We start from the raw sequence: 16,312 nt of genomic DNA, 5'->3' as shown, positions 1-16,312 counted from the left end.
TTTCTAAGAAAAGTTTTAGAAAACTTTTACTTCTTCCCTGTTCTCAAAATGTCAGACTTTTAGAAGACTTTTATTTCTCTTTCCCATTTCTAATGTTTGAATAGTCTAGAATTTTATTCCTAAAGTATTGATTTATATAATACTTATGTGTTGAAAAATACCTTTATGTGGCAACTCACAGTTATTGAATTCTCAACTTTAAGTAACTTGCTCTTCTAGTATGTACTGAAGAAATCTGATCCTCCTTCCTTCATTGATAACTTTCTCTATAAAAACTTTAGGATCCTCAATTTTTCTTTAGTGTTCTAAAATGAAGTATCTTTCTTTTATCCATTGAATCTAAAGATTCTTGCCCTTTTCTAGGGAAGTGTACTACTTTTTAATAATTTATTCCTTTCTCTCATTTTATTACTTAAATCTAGTAGTATTTATTATTCATTCACTATTTTATTTCAATAAGCATTTCAATTTCTCAAAACATTTCCTTATTCTGAATATTCTTTATAACTGTTTTTGTTTTACAAGGTTAATATGTACATGAATACCATGCACACATACATATATTGAAATTCACACATTAATGTTTATAAAATTTTACTTTATATTTGTTTCAAAGCTAGAGTTATATCCTAGAAATTCACCTAAACTACTTAATTCAATTATATACTGTGCCATCTGTCCATGATGATACACACAAATCTATGTATTCATTTAAATGGCTACAAGGCACTCCAGAATATAAACAAAGTTGATTTATTACTTAGTTTAATATCTTACTGCTGGACACTTCGCTTCTCTCTTTTGCTGTTGCTGCTGTTATTATCAAGGCACACTTCTTTGGGCACTTGTCTATGATTAGTATGCAGTGATAAAAACACTGAGCTTTAATTTGCCAGGCACTGCCAAACTCTCTTTTACCTTCTAGGTCAAGACAGTATCAATCCTAGCTGAATATAAATAACTTTAACTTTTTTACTGTTTGCAACTTTAATCTTTAATTTGGGGGAATTAGGGAAAATATTAAGAGTTTTTTGTTGTTTAATTTGTACATACCGAGTAACTTCTATGGTTCCAGTATTATGGTGAACATTAACAAATATATTAGTCAACAATGAGCTACAACTTTTGTTTTATGAAAATGTGTTTAGTGCCATGGTTCTACTCCATAACCCAAGGACTCCTTTGGAAAGGGCGAGGTGGGTGGACAGTACTATCACAATGGGAGCAGTATTAATATTTCATAGACAGAAGACAAGGATGTTAGATATCCTGTAGACATATAGGAATACAGCAAAGCACAGTCCATGATTCACATGACTTTGAAATGTCCCTCTAGACATTTTCTTTTTTGGGACATTTTAAAAAATATTTATTTATTTAGCCACGTTGGGTCTTAGCTGTGGCATGCAGAATCTTTTTTAGTTGTGGCATAAGTAATTTTTATTTGTGGCATACAAACTCTTAGTTGCAGCCTGTGGGATCCAGTTCCCCAAGCAGGGATAAACCCAGGTCCCTTGCACTGAGACCTCAGAGTCTTAGCCACTGGACCGCCATGGAAGTTCCTCTGCATGAATTTATGTAAGTGAAAAACACGATTCTGTAATCTGAGACTAGAGCAAATTCCATTTTATGTATGTGCTTATTCACTCAGTCATGTCCAACTCTTTGCAACCCATGGACTGTAGCCCGCCATGCACCTCTGTCCATGGGGATTTTCTCTAGGCAAGAATACTGGAGTGTGTTGTTATGCCGTCTTGCAGGGGATCTTCCCAACCCAGGTACCAAACCCACATCTCCCACAGTGCAGGCAGATTCTTTACCCTCTAAGCTACAGGGACTATATGAGAACACAAAATATTTGAGGTATGGTTTTAATATAACTGACTTTTCCAGCAATAAAGCCGTCACGTAAAAAGAGCAAAGACTGTATTTCGTTTTGTTCAGAACATACCAATAGTACCATTTTGAAAAATTTCAGCAAATATTAGAGTTCCTAGTACAAAATATCAATCTAATTTATAACTGCTGCATTGCTAGTAATTCTGTACAAACATTTCACAATTTCATTGTATCTTCCACTACTGTCATGCCTCAGCATTCACACATATTGAAATACAGTATATGTGATCCTATTACAAAATATTCTATTTGTACAAATTTTTCCTCTTTTAAAGTTTAGAACATAATACTGAGTTTTAGTTTTGTTTTTACATTATAGGTATGTTATATGATCAATAAATTTCACTACAGGATAATAAAGAGGGCATTTTTTCTGATGTGCTCAGTGTGGCCAAAAATCATTTGTAAGGAAGGAGTAAGGCACAGGGGCAAGATCTCTTCATTTAATCAATCTGTCAAAAGAAAGTGAAGTTTACGTAAAGAAAACTAATAATTCATTAAATACTTTTAGTAGGCAGTCATAAGCTTAGACATTGATTTTAAGCTGTCCCTGAAAATATGCCATAACAGGAAAACTTATTATGAGCCTGTTCCAGTTACATCATCTATTGTTGAGTTACAAATCACCCCAAAACTTCATGGCACAAAACAACCGTTTTCCTTTCCTCACATGTTCAGTGGGTGAGGAATTCAGATAGGGCCCAAGCACAGAATTCTTGTCTTTGCTCACAGTGACTGGGACCTCCACACGAACTCAAATGGCTGGGGCGAGATCAGCTGGTGGCTCCTCCAGGCATATGTGTGGCACCTGGGCTCAGACAGGTCAACCATGGGACCTACAAATGGCCTCTCCATGTAGTCTGTACAGTGCAGACTCCATGTACTGGCAGAATAATGGCTGAGTTCCAGCAGAAATATCCTGAGAGCAAACATTACAAGAAAACCAAGTAGAAGCTGCATGGCCTTCTATGACCTAGCCTTGAGAGTTACACAGCATTACTTCTACAACCTCACCCAGATCCAAGGGGAGAGGACATGGACTCCACCTATCGATGGAAGGAATGCCAAACAAGCTAAGGGCCATATTTTAAAACCACCACAGATTATTTTCAGCCAACCAAGATGCTAAATCAAAACAACTGGTAGCCTGGCTGTTCTTTAAATCTGTTCCCCTGTTAAATTCAAAGCTACAAACACTTTTGGAGCAGCTATAATGAACAAGACCCATGAACGCTGTAAAGATAACCAAAACCATGGTCTCAACATTAAAAAACTTAACACTAAGCATTCAGAATGCACAAACTGTGTGCTAAAGCCAGGAAAGAAAGTTGGAAAGGACAGAAGTCATGTATTTAAAACATCCAATTTTGGTACTATCATGTAACAATCAATTGTGATTACTGGCTCTAAATCTTTTAAAAAGAAGTGTCAACTTTTTAATAAAATCCCATTTTAGTCCACAAATTCTGTAAGACACTAAACATTCTACATCTTTTTAATAACTCTGAATCATATACTTCATGCATCTTAAAAGACAAAGTTCCCAATATGCCCTCTGACACCAAAACATTTTGTAAGAGCATATGACTCAGACTAGGTGGTGATTAGAACTAGGTATAGAAGTCACCTCACCTTTCACCTTCAACAAGTCACAACCTTACTGCCTAACAATATCATATCCCACAGCGTCTTATTATTTAAAACTTTAATGTCAACCCTGCTTTCTGACTAGATTTACAATAACAAAAAAGTGTCAGAAATATCAGTAAGTTGATAAACTTTATGAACAGGACTTAAGGTAGGCAGGATCAACTCCCTGATTCTCTCCAACAGCTAACTGTGGTTTTACAAATCTGAGTAAGAGTAAAATCTTCCCATTTTCCTTCCTTTTCTCCTTCCACAAAGCTCCACACATGTGGGTGTTGGAGTAGAAAAGTAATGGCAAACAGAACAAGCACTAGAAAGTAAACGAACTGTCCTCATTTGAGCCATTTTTCCCTGTCCGAACTTCAGCCCAGAGTGAGTGACACAACTGAAGAGTTGGGAAGAAAACTCTAAGGAAGGAAGAGAGCTGAAAGTACAGAAAACACTTCACCCTTTTGCCTGTCAGGTTAAAAAGGAAAGTGAAACAAAGTTTAACTTTTTAAAGCTTTACATTTTAAGAATCAAAATACATAATAAGAATTTGTCAAAAATATCTAAAATAAGTGAAAGAGTATGGATGAAATTCTTCATTTTCAAAGAATCCATCAGTCCTGAGAACCAGATCAATACCAAACTGGTATCACTCATTTAATGAAAAACTCCATTTCTTCTAGATTAAGGGAATGACAGCTGCTTTTAAAACTCAAAAGTACATATGCCAGCTTCCAGTGAAATTACCTTAGAAAAGAAGAATCAGTAACAAGTACTCAAGTAGGATTTCTTTTGATTCTGAAGTATATACCACAAAATAGCACATTCTGTTAAATGCACAACAACCTAGGAACAGCACCACCCTCTCTCAAAGATCCATCCTTAATGCTCAGACTGTGGTCTCCAAGGCCATTTCCCAGTAAAAGCAATCAGGACTCTGGAGACAAACGTTCAGGGCAAGAAGCATAAAAGATGAGCCTGAAACATCTTATGATATCAGAAAATAAGATAATAAAGACCACTGGGATCATTTCAAAATGACTCCAGGACAAACCGAAATAATCCCCACTAGCTAAAGATAAGACAACTTGAGTGTCAATGAAGATAACTGATAATAAATATCAAATATAGACAAACACTTGCACTCATGATGAAACTAAAAAAGTAAATTGGTGATCTTTGGAGAATGCCAGGAACCACTTTGTCCTGCGTGTTTAGTTGCTCAGTCGTGTCCAACTCTTTGCAACCCCATGGACTGTAGCCCACCAGGCCCCTCAGTCCATAGGGATGCTCCAGGCACAAATACTGGAGTAGGCTGCCATGCCCTCCTCCAGGGGATCTTCCCAACCCAGGGATCGAATCTGGTCTCCAGCATTTGCAAGTGGATTCTTTATCAGCTGAACTACGAGGGAAGCCCAGGAATCACTTCACTATTTTTGAAAAACTGGTAACTAAAAAGGGCAAAAACCTCATCAAGCATTTAACCTACCTTTCTCATAAGATCTAAACCAGAAGAACAACCTGATAGTTTAGAGAGGGAATATTTCTCTTTACAGAAATATTCTACCCAATACATGAGGGAATGATAGTTTTAAACACATAATTTTTACAGCCTTGATGAATAAATGAATTAGAGTAATTATCAATCAGTCAATGATTTCAGTTCAGTCGCTCAGTCATGTCCAGCTCTTTGCGACCTCATGAATCGCAGCACACCAGGCCTCCCTGTCCATCACCAACTCCCAGAGTTCACTCAAACTCATGTCCATCGAGTCAGTGATGCCATCCAGCCACCTCATCCTCTGTTGTCCCCTTCTCCTCCTGCCCTCAATCCCTCCCAGCATCAGAGTCTTTTCCAATGAGTCAACTCTTTGCATGAGGTGGCCAAAGTATTGGACTTTCAGCTTTAGCATCGGTCCTTCCAAAGAAATCCCAGGACTGATCTCCTTCAGAATGGACTGGTTGGATCCCCTTGCAGTCCAAGGGAGTCTCAAGAGTCTTCTCCAACACCACAGTTCAAAAGCATCAATTCTTCAGCGCTCAGCTTTCTTCACAGTCCAACTCTCACATCCATACATGACCACTGGAAAAACCATAGCCTTCACTAGACGGACCTCTGTTGGCAAAGAAATGTCTGCTTTTTAATACGCTATCTAGGTTGGTCAGAACTTTCCTTCCAATGAGTAAGCGTCTTTTAATTTCACGGCTACAATCACTATCTGCAGTGGTTTTAGAGCCCCCAAAAACAAAGTCTGACACTTTCCACTGTTTCCCCATCTATTTCCCATGAAGTGATGGGACCAGATGCCATGATCTTAGTTTTCTGAATGTTGAGCTCTAAGCGAACTTTCTCACTCTCCTCTTTCACTTTCATCAAGAAGCTTTTTAGTTCCTCTTCACTTTCTGCCATAAGAGTGGTGTCATGTGCATATCTGAGTTTATTGATATTTCTCCCAGCAATCTTGATTCCAGCTTGTGCTTCTTCCAGCCCAGTGTTTCTCATGATGTACTCTGCATGTAAGTTAAATAAGCAGCGTGACAATATACAGCCTTGACGTACTCCTTTCCCTATTTGGAACCAGGCTGTTGTTCCATGTCCAGTTCTAACTGTTGCTTCCTGACCTGCATATAGGTTTCTCAAGAGGCAAGTCAGGTGATCTGGTATTCCCATCTCTTTCAGAATTTTCCACAGTTTTTATATCTCCACAAAATAAGAAAATTAAAATTTCTTTATTTTTTGTTATAAAAGGCATTGGTAGGAAATTTTACAAAATCTGAGTATATTCATATATCATCATGCTGGTGTTAGGAAAGAGAATGTCCTCATTCTTAGAAGATACACACTGAAGTTATCTTTAGGGGTTAGGGGAAATATATCAATTTATTTTCAGACAATCCAAATATATTAATATGTACATAGAATTAATGGGCTTCCCTGGTAGCTCAGTGGTAAACAGTCCACCTGCCAATGCAGGAGGCACAGGTTCAATCCCTGGGTCAGGAAGATCCATCCCCTGGAGAAAGAAATGGCCACCCACTCCAGTATTCTTGCCTAGGAAATCCCATGGACAGAGGAGCCTGGTGGACTATAGTCCATGGGGTCGCAAAGAGTCAGATATGACTGAGTGGCTAAACAATAAACAAGATAGAATAACGGAATAAATATAGTAAAATTGTTAACGTTTGGGGAATCTGAATGAAGGGCATATGGAATTCCTGGTAATGTTTTTAATAATTTTTTTGTAAATCTTAGATTATTTCAAAGTAAAATGTTATTAAAAAGAGACAGGCAACAATATATTATAGACCTCATAATAGAAGTACACAATGCTACCCATTAAGTGATCTTTTACCCCCACTCCCATTCCACAAAGAGAAAAAAAAAAAAGAAAAACCCTAGATTTCTGACCCTCTAGAATCTGGATCTAACTATCCACGTACTGCTAAACATAGCAAAGGACATAACAGAGACGCAGTCAACAAACTCCAAGGTAAAGACAACTCAACAGGATGAACCACCTGGTATCTTCCACAAAATACTGAGATAGAATGTGAAATAATATGTATCCATAGATTAAAAAGACTTAGGGATGTCCCTGCAAAAACTTGTACAGAAATGTTCACAACAGCATCATTCATAATTACCAGAAAGGAAACAATACAAATGTCCATCAACTGGTGAATAAACAAAATGTAGTAAATCCACCCAATGTGATATTACTTAGCTATAAACAGGGATGAAGTAGTTCATACTATAAAAGGGAAGAAACTTGAAAACATTATGCTAACTAAAAAGCCAGATACAAAAAAAACACAAACTATATGATTCCATTTATAAGAAATGTCCAGAAAAAGGCAACTCTATAGAGACAGAAAGTACATCAGAGGTTGCCAGGGATTGACAGAAAGGGAGAATAGGGAGTAACTGGCTTCCTTTTCGGGGTGATGGAAATAATCTGAAGTTAGCAGTGGTGATGGCTATAAAGCTTTGAGAAAACCACTAAATTGTGCAGTTTAAAAGCTTGTATTTTATGCTACATGAAGTATTTATCAATTATTAAAATGGATGAGGAAAAACAAAACTTAAGAGTCTTACCAACCAATCACCTTATTCTGATCCTGATGTAAACAAATTATAAAAATGAAAAAATACTGTAAAGGAAAAAATGTGAAAACCAGCTAGGTATTTGAGGATACCAATGTTTACAGAATCCTAAATGATCAATGGATGCTAAAACAAGTGCTAATGTTGGACCAAAAGCAAGATATTTACATAGTTGCCAGGTGAAGTAAAGTGAAGCTCAGTCACATCCGCCTCTTTGTGACCCCATGGACTATACAGTACATGGAATTCTCCAGGCCAGAATACTGGAGCGGGTAGCCTTTCCCTTCTCCAGAGGATCTTCCAAATCCAGGTCTCCCGCACTGCAGGCAGATTCTTTATCAGCTGAGCCATAAAGGAAGCCCAAGAATACTGGAGTGGGTAGCCTATCCCTTCTCCAGCAGATCTTCCTGACCCAGGAATCAAACTGGGGTTTCCTGCATTGCAGGCGGATTCTTTCCTGATAGCAACTGAGGAATCAGGGAAGCCCAGTTGCCAGGTACCTCCCTCAAAATAACTTACTGGATACAAAGGAACACCACCTTAACCAAGTAATTAAACCTAATACCACCATTATGGATCGAGGACACATCACTACAGCATCCCTACAAAAAAAATACATAACCTGAATCTAATGACGAGGAAACATTACACAAACACAAACTGAACCATATTCAACAAAATAACTGACCTACTTTCTTCAAAAATGTTAAGGTCAAAAAGCACAGAGACTGAGGAACTGGTCCCATTATCAAGGATACACAACAATAAAACACTGTGTGATTCTGGATTTCATCCTAGACTAAGGAAAAATACATAGCTACTCAGAACACTGTTGAGACATGAAATCTGAATAAGGACTGTGAATGAGATAATAGTTTTGTTGTAAATACTAGGTTTCCTGAGACCTTTACACTAAACTGTGGTTATGTAAAAGAATTCTAGTACATTTAGGAAAAACACTCTAAAGTCTCCACTTACTCTCAAATGGTTCAGGAAATATATATATATTATATATATATATAAAGGATGATAAAATGTTAATTGCTGGATCTGCGTCAAGAGCATCCTGAAGCTCCTTGTATATTCTTGGCATTTCCTGAAAGTCTGGATGAGGCTGTATCTTTTAGAAATATATTCTGAAATATAGGCAGATAAAAAAGTAAGATATCTCTGATAAGCCTCAAAATAATGGGACAAGTAGGGGTCTAGATGAATTAATTGGTCATGTATTAATAACTGGTAAAGCAGAATAATGGAAAACATCAGGTGTATTATACCTGTACTTTTATGTTTGAAATTTTCTGCAATAAAAAGTTTTAAAGAAGTCCACAACGAAGTGGAAAAACTAAGATTCAGGAAAATTAAGTGGCACCCACATCCAGGACTCTGTTTTTTCATATGTTTTCTCCATTAATCCCTCCTTAAAAACCTCTTTATAAAGCATGAACTATTCAGGCAATTTTTATTCTCTTCGTGTGAAGGTTTAGTCAACATTGAAACGAAAGTACAGTTGATACTTCTAACTCTATTTTACATGGATATACAGTTAACCTGGAGAATAAAAATCAATAAATAATGGAAGAAAACAGGTAAATGTAGATAGAAGTAATCCATCCAAACAGATGATCTACAAATCACTGAGGGGGAAAAACCGAGATTTATTAAGCACTCATTATAAGTCATTCCTTGAGTCATCACATCATTGCTGGCATAATTTTTCCCTTAGTCTTTAATTTTTTTCCTTAAAGTATGCAATTTTAGTTTTGTTTTTTTTTGGCCATGCCATATGGCTGTGGGATCCTAGTTCCCCCACCAGGGATCAAACTAGGCCATCAGTAATGAAAGCGTGGCGTCCTAACCACTGTACTGCCGGGGAATTCCCTCCTTTAATTTTTTCTTAACTGTGATAAAAATATAATTCAAAATGAGGTGATTTTTTTTCAACCTCATTTTACAAATAAGGAAACTGCAGATGAATGAGAAGTTAAGAATTTTTGCCAAGGCAAGCAGCAAGTAACCAAGCAGAATCTGAACCCAGGTCTTGCTTTAATCTGCATGACTACCACTGTGTAGTTTGACTGATTCTTAATTTTCTTAGATTTTCATTTCTATGAGCCAATATAAAGAGCCTAATCAATTCTGAAAAACCTGATTTTCTATTTACAAGCCTAAAATAGACAGCTCCAAAAGGCAGCCACGCTGAGACCCCCCGCAAACGGTCAGCAGACTCCCTAACAATCTTGACACCTCACTACCTTTACAATGACAAATCACATTAGAAGCTAAACTAAATCCAAAAGTACATCAGTGAGACATTTTATGTTTCTTAACGTTATGTTGTAAATGGTGAATAAAATCCAAATAGTTTTGCATGCTTTAATGACATGCTGACTTTCTAAATTTCAGCTACAGATAAATAACTGATTAGTACATCATTTTAAAAAGCAATATTCTGATCTCATACATGAGGAACAAATACAACTGCCCTGAATCTGTCAATATATAATTTGTAAATACTACAGAATAACCCATATCATAATCAACACTTTCTCTACAAAAATGGAAAGAAATTTTTTTAAAAATATATAAAACTACAGCAGAAAATATAGTAGGAATTTAACTTACAGACAACCAATCTGCTTGGTTAAACTGGCAACACAGTGGGGAAATCTCAGACAGAGAACCAACCTGTCTGCACAACAGCCTCCTTTCCCCCATTACCAAAGCACTTCACAAGCTTGAGGATCCTCAAGACCAGAGTCTGACACAGCACAGTATTAAACTGAAAAATACACATACATATAGAAAACGGAATGGAACCCACTCCAGTACTCTTGCCTGGAGAATCCCATGGACAGAGCAGCCTGGCGGGCTACAGTCCATGAGGTCGCAGAGTCAGACACGACTGAGCGACTAACACACACACATACATATCCTGATCTCATTACATGTTTTGTGGGACGAAAATGGCTTTTAAGACAAAGTACTTAAACTACTTTACTTCGTTTTTAAAATTTAAATCACTTTTTTATTGATCCTTTGTTGCTTTAAAAAAAAATGGGGCAGGGGGCTGCTAGGATGTGTCAAAGCTGTTGACTGGGAGGAGAGAGCACACAATGAAAATTAAACTGCAAAGAAATACTCAGAGTTGCTATCTTCAAGAATTTTCCATTATCACCTTGCACTTCTTTCTTTAGCAAACTTTTTTTCCCACACATACCTACTACTACAAACATATAATACCACTCAGAATTTTACAAACTGTAAATATAACCCAGCTGTTTCATAGAGGAGGGGAAAAAGTCCTCCAAAATACCAGTGAAGTATTCATTTCCTCATATTCAAAACTTCAAACCACCGTGAAAAACGGGAGATGAGAAAACACTGCCCTGATTGTCTGCTAAAGCCTATTTGCAAAGACTTCTATTTCAACCTTTTGACTAATTAATAAATGTATGTTGCATCCTAAAAATATACATACTAAAACCAAGAGTCACCCAAAAAACCTACTCCCATCTAAACTAAGAGGAAAACAAATGGGAAACTAAAAAGTTACAGGTAACACAGTATTTTTCCTAATATCACAAAAAAAAGAGACTCAAAACACATTTTAAGTTTTTTCCAAGAAAAAGACAATTAACTTACTAGCATGCTTGTCTGCAAGCATTATAAGCGTGTTGGAAATATCTCGTCGTCTATAAAAGCACACTACTTTTGCTTCCACGTTGCCAGTTGCAGTCTAAGAAATAAGAAAAATAAAAGTCATCTGGACTGAATATTAGACTCAAGAAGTTTATAAAACAAAACTAGAGACAGCACAATTATAAGATCACTCTCACTTACTGTGCCAACCACAGCTGCAGGACAGAGAGCTAAAAAATTCAAATAAGGACTAGCAACATTTGTAAAAGTTCCAAGTGAAACTGAAATGTCAAACATAAAATAACTCACTGGCATCAATTAAACTAAAGTGATCAGACAGCTTTAATGACTAAAGCCAGACATAGTTAACTCTGATTAGCCTTAAGCAACTAATCCCCCAAATTTAAAAAGCCACAACATAACTTAAAACATTTAAATGTAAGTCCTCCAAACCCTCTCCCAGAGCCACAGACTAAGCGCAATGTCACCCAGCCCCTCCTCTTAGACACCCCTGCGTTCGACAGATGGTGACACTCTGCAGGTGCAGGGCAGGTCAACAGATGAGGTGGACCAGAGAGCTTGGGAAAGCATTCTCAGCTCAAGGGAGTCTATGAACCCATAATGCTCAATATTCTTGGTAGAACTTAGTCTATCTTCACATATGAAAGTATTAAAAGCCTTGAGTTATGAACACTGAAGTGCTTATTTCTTTTTGACTACAGTCTAGAATGCAATCAATATTCAGTTAGGCTGTAATTTACTGCAGCTGGGGCCCAGGCTCCTACCCTCCAATTCTTTATGAATTCTGAGAGCTTTCAAGGTCAATCGTTCACTACAAAGTTCACTGTAAAAACACACAGATTACAATAAAATGCTCTGTGACTTCCAATTTCAAACAAATTTGAGAACAAATTTTCAGAATTTCTCTGGGCTAACTGATATACTCAGACACAAAGAAATAAGAATATGTATGTGCTGCAGTAAATGTGTCAATTTTATGAAGTTCAGCAGCAGTACTCTAGAGTGAAGAATAGTCTTGTAGAAATATTGCCCCTTAAAATTGAAATCATATTAAATCCTAACCAAAGTGCTTCTATAATTCACAATATTGTGATCAAATACATCCTCCTGAAGCAATGATCCCACAGTCTGCCAAATGAACAGGCCAATATTTCCATGTAAATAAAATCTATCAATGACTTCAATTACCCATACTTTATCATTTTTTCTCTTTTTGAGACAAAAGCATATTAAAAACTTAAAGCAAGAGTTTTAAGATTTACATTTTTTCTGCCTCACTGATGAGTTCCTTCAACACGGATACTCTATAAAGCCAATTAAATTCTTATTTAAACCTGCTTGTGGTAGACAGGCATAGTTCAAAACAAATATTCTCTCCTGAATCATGTATACACTTGGCTATTAGGTAGTTTACAGCTATAGCATTCCTCTTCTCTATTATACACACACGTGCGTGCATGTACACACACACACACACACACCCTTCAAGAATTCCTCTAAAGCTGAACTACTGAAACTGCAGTCTAAGGCCCAGTACACAACTGTTACTGTGTAACAGAAATCAGTACAGATATTAAGTGTATTATAGTATTTGAGAGTTAATTTCCTATCTCTTGAATCTAATAACAAAAAAGAGGCCTTCATTTTTATAAGCCTACTTTAAATTTAATTTTTCTACTCTCATTTAAATTTTACAAAAGCAGCCTAAGATATTGAAGATTTTTAAAACTCCTCCACCACAAATAATTTAAGAAGCACAGCTGTGAAGACCAAGGCTAAAAGCTGGTGTATACACAGTCACCAAAGCTCTTTTGCCCTCTTCTTGTGCCTCACTCAGCATGTGCTAAGCACTAGGGATGCCAACCCTCTGCATGGTGCCCACCCTCATGTAGCCTCCACTCCAGCAGAGATGGCCGTTCATATGTCACCTCCTCTCCAACCTTCCAGAGCCCAGCGGGCATCATGTCCCTCGCCCAGAAACCTTCACCAGTTCCCCATAACTTAAGTATAAAAGTAGAACATTCCTGACAAATTACCAACACTATTTTCCTTTACTCCTTTCTTTTCCCCTCCAGACTCCATTTCTTACTCCTGGAGGCAGGAAGTAAGGGAAAAGCAGAAAAAGTTTTTTTCCTGGGGAAAAAGCAGAAGTTTCAAGGAGGAGGAAAGGAGTACAGGGTCCTTAGTTGGCTAGAAAAGAAGAAAAGTCCAATAGGTGGAGCCTGGAGGACAGAGCAGTCTAAGAAAAAAGAAAGACCTGCACAAACCCCCGGGTTGGAAAAGTGGAGACAGGTATAAAGAAGAACATACAATGAACAGCAACGTACTATGTTCTTTTCTCCACTTAGGTTGCAGCCTCTTAAATCTCTAGTCTGTCAAACATGGTTAGAAAAACATCCTCCAGCAATAAGGGGCTTTGAGTCCACCTCATACTCATGTCCATTTCTATCCTCAATTTAAGAAAGTACATTCTTAAAAAACAAAATAACCAAACACTTTGCAACATGGAAAGTCCACAGTCTGCTTCAACTAGAACAAATGGAAAGGAACTTTCTTTTCCCAATTTCTCTCCTTATTCCCAACAAATCCTAAATGTCAGGAGGGGCCTTAATTTGGGTTCCATCAAAAGGGCTTTGAGGGGATCTCCTGAAATTATGTGTAAAATCTTATATGTGCAAATATAGATTGGGATGAGGGACAAGATTAGATGCTCAAAGAAGTTGGTGGCTCCCTTCTCCCCACCAAAAAAAAAAAAAAGACCCTAAACATTAAAATAAATCTCAGGGCAAGCTGGATGTCTAATAAAATATACAAAATATGAAGATACACACAAATTATACAACATAATACACCCAAAAAATATATCCATACCAAATAACATCAAATTTACCCACAAGCATAATTTCCAAAACTTCCTGAGACTGTACCCTCATTATTACAGGCACAAAGCTTTCTTTCAACATGTGTGCAGACTGAATCTTTAGAAGAGCAACACCCAGACTAGACTGACTAACTAAAATTTTCCCAAAGCTGTTTTCTATTCTAACTTTATAGTCTTCCTCCAAAAGATCATCACCAGTCTATCTGAGTACAACTTACAGAAGAGGAAAAGAGGGAATAAGATAACAATGTTGAACTGTTTTCATCAACCCATTATTTAGTTTTGCAACTGAAAGTTCTGGGGGGGGGGAAAATGAGACAAAAATCTATTCTCTAATTCAAAAAGAGAAAATACTTAGTTCTGCTTTTTAACTGACAAGTAACATCTCAAATAAGATTTTTTAAAAAAGGAACTATCAACCTATAAAAGTGAATTTCATACAAAAATAGTGACAAACGCTTATCCTAGGAATTTTGTTAAAAAAAAAATTATATTTCTTTTTCTTTTTTTTCCTTTGGTCATGCTGTACAGCTTGCAGGATCTTAAGTTCCCAGAGTAGGGACTGAACCTGGGGCCCAGCAGGGAAAGCACCACGTTTTAACCACTGGACCAGAGAATCCTAAAACACATCCTAACTATTTAGAAGAAAGTTAATAAAATAGGTTAATGTTCTTTCTCTTAGCTTATCAATTAAAATGTATCAAGCATTCTTAAATTCATTATTTGGATTTTTCCAATCGTGTTAAATTTCCCCACTTGGCCAACTTGACCTCTGACCCACTCAGGGCATTTCTGGAACTCTTATGGCCCTGATCCCAAGACTACCTCCTTCTCATCCTTTAAGCTTCAGTTTCAATGTCCTTAAAGTCCAATCCCTACTCCAAGGAAGCAATCTGTTATTCTGTCAAGACTCTTGCTTATTCCTTTGTAGACATTAACACCATTTATAATCATTTTCTTTACCCCTGTGCATTCATCTTCTTCTGTGTCTCCCTCATGAGAATGTAGACCCTGTGTGGGTCCACACTACGTAGACCAAAGACTAGGTCCATAGCAAAGACCATGTCCATATTGGTCACCACAGTATCTCTGAGCCTGGCATGGTACCTGCTGTATAATAAAAACTCAAGAAATATTTAATGAATTACTTAAAATGAAATCTATCTTTCACATCCCTTCAGAAATAAAGGTCCTATGTACATATCTAATAATTAATTACTCAATCACAGTTCCTTTTAATCAATACTCCATCCACTCAAATTGTCATTCTCTGAAATTATAGAGTCTCATCTCTCACAATTCGGTGGCCCCTAGTCCCCTAAGGACTGTTAGTATATTAACGACTTCCTATGAAAGCAGAGGGAGAGGGAGAAGGTGAGGATGTGGAGGAGGAGAGGGACTTTCAAAGTAAACAGTAATATAATGATGGAGTCTGAAATAACTCCGGTTCTAGCTAAATGCGTAACCCAGACATTTAAGTTACTTAACCATGGGGTGCTTCCCAACAATCCATGATGCATCTACTTTAAAAGTTTAAGGTACTGTGAGGCTCAAGAGGTGACAAACTTGAATCCCTGGATTATATGCTTCCAGTGCACCATGCTCTGGTGTTTGTAAATTTAGCACAGATCCAATTTTCCTTCTTCTTGTGGAATTATCTGGCTGATGTCCATCTTCACTACTAGACCTATCTCATTCATTCTTCAGTTCCTAAAAATGGGTATCTAAAAGTACCTGGCAGGTAGCAGGCTCTTATAAACATTTGTAAAATGAATGAACCAAAGTACTTGTAACCAGTAAAGCCGTGTACAAGTATTAACATCAGACATCTGAGAAATTCACCAATTCAAGAAATATTTACTGAATGCCTTAACTATGTGCCAGCCACTATTCTAAAGCACTTAGGATCCATTAGTGAATAGAAAAGATCACTACACACCTAGGGCTTTCATTCTAGTTTGCAAAATCAGGCAATGAAAATACAGGGACACCTCATTTTACTGCACTTGGGCTCACTCAACTTCACAGATACTGTGTTTCTTTACAAACTGATGGGTCAAGCAAGTTTATCAGTGCCATTTTTCCAACAGCATTTGTTCACTTAGTGTCTGTCATGTTTTGGTAAATCT

At 37.1% G+C, this 16,312-nt stretch overlaps 1 protein-coding gene across 1 annotated transcript in view; it reads right to left on the bottom strand.

Annotated features, from left to right (window-relative positions):
• Positions 1-16,312, bottom strand: part of MTA3 (metastasis associated 1 family member 3) — a 168,250-nt gene that overhangs the window by 148,199 nt on the left and 3,739 nt on the right. The window contains exon 3 of the mRNA XM_052648380.1: positions 11,285-11,378. Within this exon, the coding sequence (XP_052504340.1) occupies positions 11,285-11,378 (94 nt within the window). The remainder of the gene's footprint in view (positions 1-11,284; positions 11,379-16,312) is intronic.

The sequence above is a fragment of the Budorcas taxicolor genome, chromosome 11, assembly GCF_023091745.1.
Source record: "Budorcas taxicolor isolate Tak-1 chromosome 11, Takin1.1, whole genome shotgun sequence".
NCBI classification, from domain to species: Eukaryota; Metazoa; Chordata; class Mammalia; order Artiodactyla; family Bovidae; genus Budorcas; species Budorcas taxicolor.
Note: the sequence above shows the minus strand (reverse complement) of the source record. Positions and strands in the feature narration are given on the sequence as shown.